The sequence below is a fragment of the Marmota flaviventris genome, chromosome 9, assembly GCF_047511675.1.
Source record: "Marmota flaviventris isolate mMarFla1 chromosome 9, mMarFla1.hap1, whole genome shotgun sequence".
NCBI lineage: Eukaryota > Metazoa > Chordata > Mammalia > Rodentia > Sciuridae > Marmota > Marmota flaviventris.
In genome coordinates, this window is record NC_092506.1 from 33,623,220 (window position 1) to 33,635,812 (window position 12,593).

The following is a 12,593-nucleotide window of genomic DNA, read 5'->3' on the forward strand; positions in this document are numbered from 1 at the left end:
TCCCATATTCCAAATCTCCATTCCCCTCCTAATAGTATCTGTTCATGTGCACTCATTTGGATAGCAGCTTCCTTCCATTTTCTAACAAATGAAAAATAAGGAAGTTTACGCTAATAACTAATACTATGGGGTGATAGTTAAGTAGAGATTCTGGAGCCAGACTACCTGGATTTGAATTCTGTCTCTGATATCTCCCTTCCATATGACCTTTGGCAAATCATTTAAGCCCTTAGTTTGTTTATCTGTAAAAAGAGAATAATAATATGGGATGTTGTGATGATAAATATGTAAAGTATTTAGAAAAGTGACTGACAAATACGTGCTATGTAAGCACTATTAGGATTGTTACTTTTATTATCAATATGGAGGTTATGATATAACATTTATTCTTTGTTTGATCTTGTGAACCTAGTTACAGTCCCTGCACCTGGACAGTTTAGGGTCCAAAACTGATGGAACCATTCAAGGAAGACTCTTTGGGACAGGATTGGAGAGTTGTCCCTTTTCATCACTTCTGTGTTGTTTTGGCATCCCCAGCACTGGAATGTTTGGGGACTCTCTGAGGCAACACTTTATCATGCACTCTTTGTTATTGTGATAGGTGATGGCAGCAATGAGGAAGTGAGGAGAGTGGAAATATCTGTGACTCTCACTAACCAATTTTTGTAGGTACTTAGGAAAAACTATTAGAAATTTGTAATGTACTACTTTGAGGACTATCAGAAATAAATGGGGGAAATTTTGAAGGGAGAATAAAGTTCTATATTATGATGATGAAGTTATCATGCTGGCAGTTGATTTTAATTCCTCACCTTTAAGATTGATTTTAGGGAGAACAATCTTACCTTTTGACCCACATCCCTTTGGACCAACACTGACAAATGGTCTAGAACCTAGACTTACAATTGCAATACTGCATTCTTATATGCTTCTATGATTAGAAATAAATGATTAGTAATAAAATGAATTACATATATAACTATAGATTCAATTGTGATTTTAAAAAAAAGAATTTGAGAGTGTTTAAGCACAGCCAGGCATAGTGGCACATGCCTGTAATCCCTGTGGCTTGGAAAGCTGAGGCAGGAAAATTGCTAGTTCAAAGCCAGCCTCAGCAAAACTTAGAAAGGCCCTAAAGCAACTTAGTGAGACCCTATCTCTAAACAAAATTTAAAAAATACAAAAAAGGTTTAGGGATGTGGTTAAGTGTTTAAGAACCCCTGGGTTCAAAACCTGATACCAAAACAAAACAACAACAACAACAACAAACAAACCCCCCAAATAAAATAAAAACTACTGCAAGCTTATCATCAATATTGTTAAAACAAATCAAGGTTGAAGACTATATAAATATTGGGCCAATATGATGTTTTAGCATGGAAAATGTACTTTCTCCCCCTTTTAGAAATAAATTATTAGAAAAAAGAAAGTCATAAAATAGATTATTGAACCATATATTTCAATTTATTTTTTTTATCATTTTACCAGGTAAATCTTATGTAATTTATTGCACTAACCCTATAAGAATCATGTGGAAATGGGAAAGAATGTTAATGGAAACATTTCCAAAAGGAAAGGGGAAAAAAAGAATTTCCCAAAAGGATGCAAATGCTCTTACCAGAAGACAGGGTAACATGCCAGGTAGCCAAAAACATAGTTAAAGCCTACATAATTAGATAAAGAAAGGCAAAATATAAGTTATATAAAATATTGCATTCCAGTAAAATCTATGTGGACCACATAGTAACATGAGTAGTGGTCATGAAACATTGTTAAATAAAAAGGAATTCAGAAGAGAAAATATACTTAAAACTTTGGAATATGAGAAAACAACTTTTTACTTTGTGGTAATGAAATAATGGATATTAAAATTTTAAATTAATTAATGTATTTATGAAAAATACATTAAAAACCAAAAATTTCAAAGAAAAGATTCTTCCTTCTGCTTTTAAGTAGGGAGTTGTTTTTTTTCACATGAGAATTTGCTCTCCAAGTAATTGTTTGGTTAACTGGAAACTGTTGATGAGATCTCTGAATCTTTTCTTGGACTATTTACTGCTCCTGTTCCAGATTGAAGAGCTTGGTGACCATTTGCAATGCTGCGGCTGTTGCTGCACAAACACTAACAGTGTGACATGACTGCTATCACATACTACCACTCAATACTGCTCTCAAAATTGAAGTAGCTAAGGTGGTGTAAAGGGAGGTCTCACCTTTGCCAGAAGCCACTGATCTTTTCAAGACATTGTTTGCCACAGTCTTGAACCTGGATGGATCCTCAGAGTGAAGGGAAGATCACTCCTCTCCCCAGTATTATCCTCAGTCCAGTGCAGACTAATATACAAACATGTGATGACCACAACAAAAATACTTCTGCATGGATCCCAGAATTTTAGTTCCAGTTAATCCACTGTGTTTCTGCTTTCCCTCCCCACCCCTCTCTTTCACACACACACACACACACACACACACACACACACACACACTATTCCATGTGACACAAGGAAATAATTGAATATTGAAACAGTTGTGAACATAAGGCAGACCAGAAGAAGTAGTTGTGATTATAATAATCTTTGTGGATGTGAAAGATTTGGAAAAGGGGCTGTCCTTTCTGAGTTTTTGACACTAAGCATGTTAATTTATAATAGTATGTGTGTATGCTTGTATGTTTGTATTTGTGAGGGATGGTTTTATTATGTTTTGAATTATGGAGGACCTAACAAATAGGAAAGAGGCAGATTTGCTTTGTGTAAACATAGCCCTAATTATAGTAGTACATGGAAGCTGACCATCCTTATGCTCAATAATTTCACAGCTTAATATTCTCAAGTATTTTGAAGTTTGTTTCATTTTATTATACCAGTAAACTGCATACACATTCCATCTGCCTAACTTTGCTATGTACATTTCATCCCAGGTCATATGGCCCTCTGTTCACATATTGTAGTTCACCTAAATGCCCTGTTTCTGTTTAAATACCAGGTGGTATGACCAGCTATCCCAGTCTGTCTGAGACTGAGGGAGTTCTCAGGATTTTCAATGCCAGGACAGTCCTGAACAAACTGGGAAGAGTCAGTCACTCTAATCTCAGGTCTGCATGAAGCCTTTGTCAATTTATTCCCAGTCATGCTAAACTGACCTTCAGAAATTTGTTTTTGCATTTAAATACTGATAGTTTTATGAGCTTAATAATTATATATATATATAAATTTTTTTAGATAGATAGGTAGTAGTTTGCAAGTTTCTTGAGGTTAGGGCCCATATCACTTTAAGTTTTTTCTTTTAGAATACATAGAGTACTAGTACTTAATAAAGTGAATCTAAGAATTTAAAATTTTTACTTAGGTGTTTCAAGCATTATACAATCTTTCTTCTTTAATTTAATTAAGTAAAGCAATGAAGCTTAGTGGTTATAAATGTGAATTTAAATTCCCAACTTGTTGATTATTTGACTTTGGGCAAGTTCATTAACCTTTCTTAACCTCAATTTCTTAAGAGTGTAAAATGAAGATAAAAATACTACCTACTTTCCCATGATATTGTAAGCCTTAAACAAAATGTTAATTAAGACTATAGTATTTTGTTTAGCACATAGCCCACAATTAGTTATTATGTGGCAGTTGTTAATAAGTGATTGTAAATCAACTCATAGGTATTTTTCCATGGTTTGTTTCTTTCAGGGAGTTTATGTTATCCCAGGCAAAAGCAGTTATTAAAACTACTGATGATTATTTGCAGCCTCAGTTTGGCCCCGACAGACTTTTGCATTCAGCGGCAGTATCAGAAGGGTCAGGATTTCAAGATTGCTGTACACATCAAACAGCATCAGATCACAGCCATGAGGAAATATCAAACCCAGATAGCTACAAATCAAACAGTAAAAACAATTCTTGTTTTATATCAGCATCCAAGAGAAACAGACCTGTCAGTGCTCCGATGGGTCAACTGAGGTAATCAAAGCTGTTCTCTGTTCTTTTTAACCAACTGTTGAAGCTTTTTCTTTTGAGCAGAATTTATAGTTATTCAGCTAACTATTTCAGACATTAAAAGATATCATATCTCTTGGGGCTTGTTTCTGGTTTTGTTTGTTTTTTTCCTTTGAAAGCACCAGAGTAGAATGTTGCTAATTACATTGTGGAAAACACGAGGTACACTTCAACCTGGGTTATCTGAAACTGAAAAGATTATTTGAAGCAAAATCAGAATAGGACCAGGAAATATCTTTGCTTTCAGGATATTTATTTTAAAGTAGAAATGCCTATTTTAGATATTTAACCAATATTTTGACAACAGAATGGAACTGATATGAACTTATTATAAAACCATTTCGTATATGTGTTTTCACATCAAGATTGTTCTCCTAAACCATTAACCTCAGAGTAAAGAGACAGAATATATTGGTTAAAAACTAAAGAAACAGATACTCCCATTACTTTTAGGTGTTTGAATATTTGGGTTTGAATATGTTGTGATTTTAGCTTACCCAAAGTTTTTAAGATGTGGACTTGCTTCTGTGGCATTGCAAATTAACATGATGGGAAAATTCTGGAGTTGAAAATTTGTTTGCCACTTCACCATATACTTTTGACAAGAAAATAATAAAGATAAAACTGGTTTTAACTGAAGACAAAACTTGGAATATCAATTTTTACTGCTCCCAAACAGTTTGAAATGCAGGCAATTCAAATAATATAGCATTAAAGTTTTAGTTATAAAAATCTATCTGAATTTAATAAAAAAATCAAAGAACTGTCATACACACAAAAACTTGTGGAAAATTTTAGCCATTTACTATTTTAAGACATTAAGACTACATTACTATTTTTTGCTCTTAGAACATGGCAGATCTAGCTATTTAATTTTTCAGATATACAATGTTAAAATGAATATTATAGTGTTTTATAAGTAAAATGATAAAAAAATCATTAATTCTAAGATAACTGTTTTGTATAAGCCAGTTTGGCACACTATCCTATTTTAAATGTTTTTGGATATTTAATAGTGACAGTCTCTTTCCATAAAAAGCTTTGTTGGGGAACACTTACATACAAGGAACAATCTTTAGGGCTTATATTTTTTTTAAAAGTTTATGGTAAGTTTTATTTAAAAGATTTTAGTAATTAACATGCACCATTTTTTTTGTGTTCTTTTGTTGTTTTCTTTTAGAGTTTTAAAGTCCTCCTCTCTAAAATTTCAGTCCACTCAGAATTGGCAAAGATTGTCTCAAAGGTACAAACTTCAACCAAGAGTGATTAAAGTAACAGCTTACAAAAATGGATCTAGAACAGTCTTTGCCAAAGTTACTGCTCCAACGGTCACCTTGGTAACTAATGTTCCAAACTTTTTAGCACTTTATTTTCTCCCTTGCTCTTTTTATGGTATTAAAAAATGAAAGATGACACTTAATTGTATTACGATTTTGTTTTTATCAATCCGAACCTGTAAATTGCTTACATGTGTGGGTCTCACAGTCATTTCAGTCCTTTACTTTTTAAAAAATCAATATAAACACTAATTAATTAAACAGATTAATTATTAAACAAATCCAATGACATTATATTTTGTAGAGTTATTAAAATGACAGATCTTAAGTTGAAGGATTAAAATTAGATCATAATTAGATATTCTTGGTGCTTTAATTTACCTTTTATTTCCATATATTTAACTGCTAGAAAATAACTACAGTATATGGGTTGAGTTACTAAACTTGGCAAGTGACTCACTTGGGCTTCTGTTTTGATTGTTAGAACCTTTTGTTTTATGGAAATGTGTTACTTTCTTTCTCATAAATCACTTTGTTTTACCTCTTGTTTTCTTCTAGTTGCTGGAGGAGTGCACAGACAAGCTGAATCTGAACATGGCTGCACGACGAGTGTTCTTGGCAGACGGCAAGGAAGTCCTCGAATCTGAAGATATACCCCATGAAGCTGATGTTTATGTTTCAACGGGAGAGCCCTTTTTAGATCCATTCAAAAAAATTGAAGGTAAAAAAGGGGGAAAAAACCCTATCCCCCATACATAGTAAATTGCTTAAGGGGTGCAATTAAAAAATGATTTTCATCCCATCTTTTTTGCATGGTTTAACAAAACTAATGTTTACGCATTTACAGCTCAGTAAGAGGATAATGTGCTTAATGAAAGAAAAATCCACTGACAGCCACGTTTATTGCCCTTCATTAGCATTGGTGCTTAATTTAATATAGATCTGAATAGACATTAGGGAGCCTGCAGGAGGTTAAATGGTGAAAATATAATAAATTAAATCAGAGATTATTGAATTTACTGTTTAGTTTCTGTGACACTCAACAGACATAATTCATTAGACTTATCTTCTCAGAAATTAGTTCAAAGTTTCAAGTATCATTTATTCACTTATACTCTTGGTTCTTTTTCAGATGGCAATCCATAACTATGAAAATATGGCCAGTAATGAAAATATAATTCTTATATACATGTGATTCTCCTAATAATTTTTTTTCCAAGGTACATGCAGAAGCTTGATTTAAAAAAAAAAAAAATCTTGAAATACATTTGCATGTGCCTGTGCACACACAGAGACACACACACCTATATGTATAATCTCAGAACAGATTTTCTGGTCAGGTTTTTTTTAAAAGTGCATTGTTTTTAATTATTCAGAAATGTGAGGATTTTCTAAAATTAAAACTTTTTTTTAAATGTATCCTTTGTGATTGAAATGTATCCAGTATCTAGTATCTAAGAATATCCTTCAAAGCATTTTGTACCCAGAGTTTGTTATCAAGTGCTATGTATGATAATCAGATTTAAATAACATAAAGAATAAGAACTTTGCCATAAAAATTCAGTGTTTCTAACTGCTATACTCCCTTATGATTTTTATACTGTATTAGATGTAATTTTTTCTGCAGATCTATAAAGCTGGTGAAGCAAAGGCAAGTCTAGGCAGTAATTGCATAAGTAGGAGAAAAGTAATTTTGGAGTTTATTACAGATGAGGTGATGAGAATCCCTCTTGTATTAATGTTATTATATAAAATAATGTTAAGATTTCTATCTTTTTGATAATACTTGATCATAAGAAAATAAGTAATTTCTTGAATTCGATAGAAAGTTCAAGATAATTTGGTCTTTGTAAAGAAACTTGTTGCTGTAATATTCATTAAAAATTCCCCCATGTGATCATGTAGACCTACATTTTTGCTTTAACTTTAAAAAATAGCTGATTTTATTTTGTATTCATTGAATAATTTGCTTATGAATGATGAATCTTAGTGAATAAATGCATTTCTATGATTTTTTTAAAGTCAGAAGTTTATGTAATGGTTACTTCAGTAAGAACCTTGATCATTTTATTATTTGTCTTTCATATGAATAATGGTATTATAGAAGAGAGATGCATAAAAATATTTATAGCTAAGCTAAAACGAAAATTTCCTGGACATGTATGCCCAAAATAATAATGTCACATATATGACTAAACTTTTTCAATGATTTTTAAATGTATGAACTAATTTTCTCCTACTTTTTGTTTCTCTTTTATCCTTTGAAAAGCCAAGTCCAGGACAAAAACTTCTCTGCTTTGTCTGCATATCTTTGGCTGTGTTTCACTGTGACATGCACTGCTGTTCTTTTAGCACCAAAATGTTGGCACACACTCCTGAAAATTTCACACCATCTCTTGCTGGATCAGCAAGCTTAACCCACCAAAATCTGGTGTTGTGCAATGGTTTTTGACTGATAATCAATCTTTATGCTGCTCGACAGTTGTTGCTGGGACACGGAGTAGAGCAGGTGGCAGATGTGTCTTGTCTTTTGAGAAAAGAAATTGTAGGTGAGCTTGGACACAGACTAGCATATCACATGTCCATTAAAAGGACTTAGGATAAGTATAATGGGGAAAAGTCCCTCATTTAAGTTAAGCTCATAGATAATAAGCCTAAACACTGATATTTGATTTCATTCAAAACATTAAACATATAAATAAATGTAAATATATAGCTAAATATTACCTTTCACATATATGTATGTATGTAGGTGAATATTTAACTTGATGTGGGTGATGTCCACATATTCACATATGCTTTTTTATATCATCTAAATCAGATTTAAGATAACCTTTTGAACATGTATTATAGATTTTTCAGCAATTTGTGAACTTGTTGTCAAAAATATACCATAAAAATAAAGCATGTTTGAATAACTTTGAAGATAGTAGATACATTTAAAAGAAGAGGAGGAATTATCAGAAGTTGGAAATTTTAATATGCTAAAGGTAAAGCATGGAAAAATAAGACTTGATGTTGCTGCTATAACTTTCTAAATGAGCATGAATATTTTGTATAAAATCAGCCAAAAAGCATTAGAGTAGGTAACTGGCCAATATTTCAAGTTAATGATATTTGTTCATGCAGCAATTTATTAGAACCTACTATGTGCCAGGTAATAGGCCAGATCAGAAACAAAGTGGGGACTTATGATGCTGATTTCTTTTTTTTTAAATTATTCTTCTTTTACCTCTGATTTCAATTCAATTTGTTAAAAAATTTAAATCAGTAAAATTTTTTGTTGAATACTTACTGTATATCTGTGAGGAACCTAAACTGTGGGGTAAATAAATTATAAATCCTTAAAACTGAGAACACTGTTCAACAATGTAAATCAAAGGGGTCCTTTACAGAAAAAATTACCTTATTACTGCCACAAGAAGGCCAAATAAGACAATAAATAAGACAATATATATTTAGGCAACTGTATTTCAATATCTCATTGGTTTCCCTGTGATTTAGAAAATCAGTGTAAATATTGAAAATTTCCTGCTATTAGAAAATAATTACAGATTTACTAAGATAGGGAAAAAAAAGCCAAACATCTCTGATTTTTTAAAAAACTATTTTACTGTCCCTTTTGGACATCACTGTAGACAACTAGAGGCACTGCATTTAATAGAAAGCCAGAGAGCTATTCATCATATTACTTTGAAATACAAAGCTTTCATTTAGAGGTCAGGATAAGGTCAAGATTGACATGAAGCATTCCATGTTGCAATGCAATATTAGAGTAATTCTTAGATTTTGAAGTTGAATACCTGATCATGAACATGAATTGTATATGGAAAAAATCAGAAAATAGGAAATTTTATATAGAAAATTATAGATGAAAATGTTTTGTGGTTTTATAATTCTGGAATTTAAATATTCTGATATTTATTAGTCATTCTGGAATTGGGAAGGTGTAGTTAATGAATTGTTATAAAAGACATTTCAAAAATTTTCATTTTCAAAAAAGAGTCTTCAGTTTCATGGGATTTATTCACAATTTCCTGAAGCTTCTGCTTAATGGTAGTACAATGAAAGTTCTTGGATGAGATCCATACATTTTATAAAAGTTCAGCCCCTTTATAACTGCTAGGAGATATTGGCAATGCAAATATAGCATAAGGAATGGTTTGTGCCCAGTGATTAATTAAATATCTTAAATAAAATAGGGGGGAGGATTTGTTTAGACCCAATTCATTACCTAATGAATTTTACTGCATGGATTTCTTATTGTCTTTAAATTTTTTTAGTTTTATATTTCCACTATTTCCTGTATATCCTACTCCACTATTTGGCTTTCAGAATTATCATTTACAGTGATACATTTCAGTCCTGAGGTTTTTTAACCAGAAGTGAAACTGAGTATTATAAATAAGATTCTACATCTTTTAAATACTGTATTGTGAAGATGTAGTAACAGGAAAAAAAAATCCATGAAAGGAGTTCTTGATAGTACACCTAAGATCTAAATTTAAACCTTAAGATTTTCTGCTAGCTGCCATGTGATCTACAAAATGAAATAATTTGCTGTGACAGCTTGTGATTGACAAGAATATGTGTGAGCATATTTAAAATAGGCCATCTTTTCATGTAGAAGTAAATGTCAGTGAAATGATGGATTCTCATCATTTTAATTATTGATGATTTGGAAATATTTCAATTCCATGACACACAGGACACATTCTAAATAGCAGCATAACACTTTTTCTCATATCTGCTTCAATAATGAAATGTTCTGTCATATTTTGTTTTTCAAAAAATGCATTAGTTTAATGAACCTGGATTCATGTGTTATATTCTGGTTCATTATATGTTTACTAAGGTTGTTGTTTTTAATAGTTGTGTTAAAAGCACAAGTGTCAAGAAGCAACCCACTACTCATATCACACCACATCTTGCTATTTCTCCTTCTGGATCTAACACAGAATGCAGTAGTGTTTCCTACACCAATGGCTGCTTCATCCTGCTAAAGCTAATACTTAACTTCATGATGCCTATCTATAGGGCAAACACTAATTTATTTAAGCAGCTAAAGGAGTTAGGGTTAGTTTTCCCAAATTTATTTTTATAATTTGGTTTCAATAGAACATATGCTAGGTGATTTTGTTGTTCATTTTATCTCCCACTTGGCTGTGTATACTCAAAAGTAGGAAACTTGCAACACAGAGAAGGAAAAGATTCTTCTGTCTATTAATATAGATGAAGATAAAGTCATAAGCATGTATTTCATGTGTTTCCCTCTTCCAAAGGCTTTAAATCTGTAGTAAGGGTACTATGTAAATAGAAGTGGATTTGAAGACAATTGCGAGAGACCAAAGGGGGAGAAAAGGGACGTTAACCAGTAGGAAAACCTAGAGCATTTGCATGTGGTTTACAGCTTCCCCTCATACTGTCAAACATGAAATCACTGAGAAACACCTAAATTCTTAAGATAATCATGAAATATTGAATTAATTATACATATACACAAAGGATATACTTATTTAATGAAGATGCCTACAAACATACTATATTCCTGATAATTTGAATGGTTGGGTTTCTGTATATCATGTACCCAGTTATGGCTTTAAGTTTGTTAGGTGTACTCCTTATAACCCCTGAGTTAGTGTTACAAATCCATAGTCCCTTATCTGTAATTCCCAAACTCAAGATTGTAGAAATCCAAACAGCTTTACCTTATTTACTATAACTAATCAAGTATATTGTTGAATAATAATTAATGTGTTTGACTTTAGGCTGCTACCCTGAACTTCCCTGACGATATTACATAATATATGATATATACACATATATCATGTAATGTATATATAATTATATATAATAATTATATATAATATACATGTAATGAATATATATCATGTGATGTTATCTTAAGAATGTTATTTTATATATGTATATATCATGCAATGTTATCTTAAGAACTTTTTTGAAATCCAAAGTTTCTAGATATCAAACCACACTTGATCTTAATGGTTTTGTATAATATCTTTCTGCTACAGCTGTGAAGAACACTGATAAATGTTAACTATCACTAGAATAGTAATTCAGAAGGTATATAAATATTGTCCTTATTACCTCAAGTTGTTTGTTGCATGGATGAGAATGGACACATTCCATCTCTCTGACTAGAACTGAGAGAGTATATGGGATGTAATAAAAACAAACAACACCCTCAAAAACTGTGGTTCCCTGTCTAAGGAGTCAGAAAGAACAGTCCAAGTTAAATGAGAACATTTGTTCATTTATCTAGTGAACATATATTTATTGAATTCCTACAATGTTCTAGGCACTGCTCCCACGTCTTATGGATATAGTGGTCTATATGGACAGATGTTTCATAGAGATTAGGTTCTAGTGAGGTGGAATAAGATAAAGAAAATAAACATAAAAAGAACCAAAATAAGTATTGACAATGTAAGTGTTATAAAGGAAATAAAAAGTGTTGTAGAATAGAAGAAATAATGTTATGGAAACAAAGGGAGGGACTTGTAAAATGAAATGAGCATTTACAGTAAACTTTAACTTAAAACTTTTAGACAATTGACTGCCTACCCTGCTTGTTACTTTACCTGAGAATTCATTTATACATTTGGTAATTACTTTTTCAGAGCAGTTTGCCTTTCACGCTGTTCATTTTTGAAGCTTTCAGACATCTGCTAGGAGAGCATGAGACATGCATTATTGTTTAGTGGAAAGAATGCTAGACGTGAAGTCAGATGATCCTGTAAGATTCTAGCCCCCAGTGTGTGACCTTGGGCAAACTGGTCTGCTCTTTTGTTGCCCTTATCTATAAAACAAATGTAATAATACCTTAAAGGATTATTGAATATTATCTTATTTTTCTAATAAAGATAAATTATTTGAAGATTAAATGTCTATAAATCCCTAGTCTAAATTTTAAAAAATGAGACCAGCATTTTATAAACAGTGTAACTAAGATTCCAAGGCTGTCACTTAGAAGCTGTGTCCACTAATACCTTCTGAGAATAATTGTCTGTGTTCAGGAATACAACAAAAATCTTGTTTCTATTTATCATTGCCAGGAAAGCAAATTAGAGTGTAAACCTGGGCAAATCACTAATCTCTCTAAACCTGAGTTTCCTCATCCATAAATCAAGCATAATTGTATACACCTCACAGCATTGCTATGAGGAGTAGCAATGATAAGGGTAAAAATCTGGCACATAATAGGTGTTAAAAATATTGTCTGTCTAACTGCTTTGTATTCACACTATTTTGCTCCATCCTTTTCTAGGCATGTCTCCACAAGCTTTTCATATAAGTTTCATAAGTA

At 31.9% G+C, this 12,593-nt stretch overlaps 1 protein-coding gene across 1 annotated transcript in view; it reads left to right on the plus strand.

The window, feature by feature from the left end:
- The window catches only part of Dcdc1 (doublecortin domain containing 1), a 451,021-nt gene that overhangs the window by 9,118 nt on the left and 429,310 nt on the right, over positions 1-12,593 (plus strand). Inside the window, 3 exon segments of the mRNA XM_027936717.2 lie at positions 3,684-3,953; positions 5,170-5,326; positions 5,825-5,987. Coding sequence (XP_027792518.2) covers positions 3,684-3,953; positions 5,170-5,326; positions 5,825-5,987 — 590 coding nt within the window.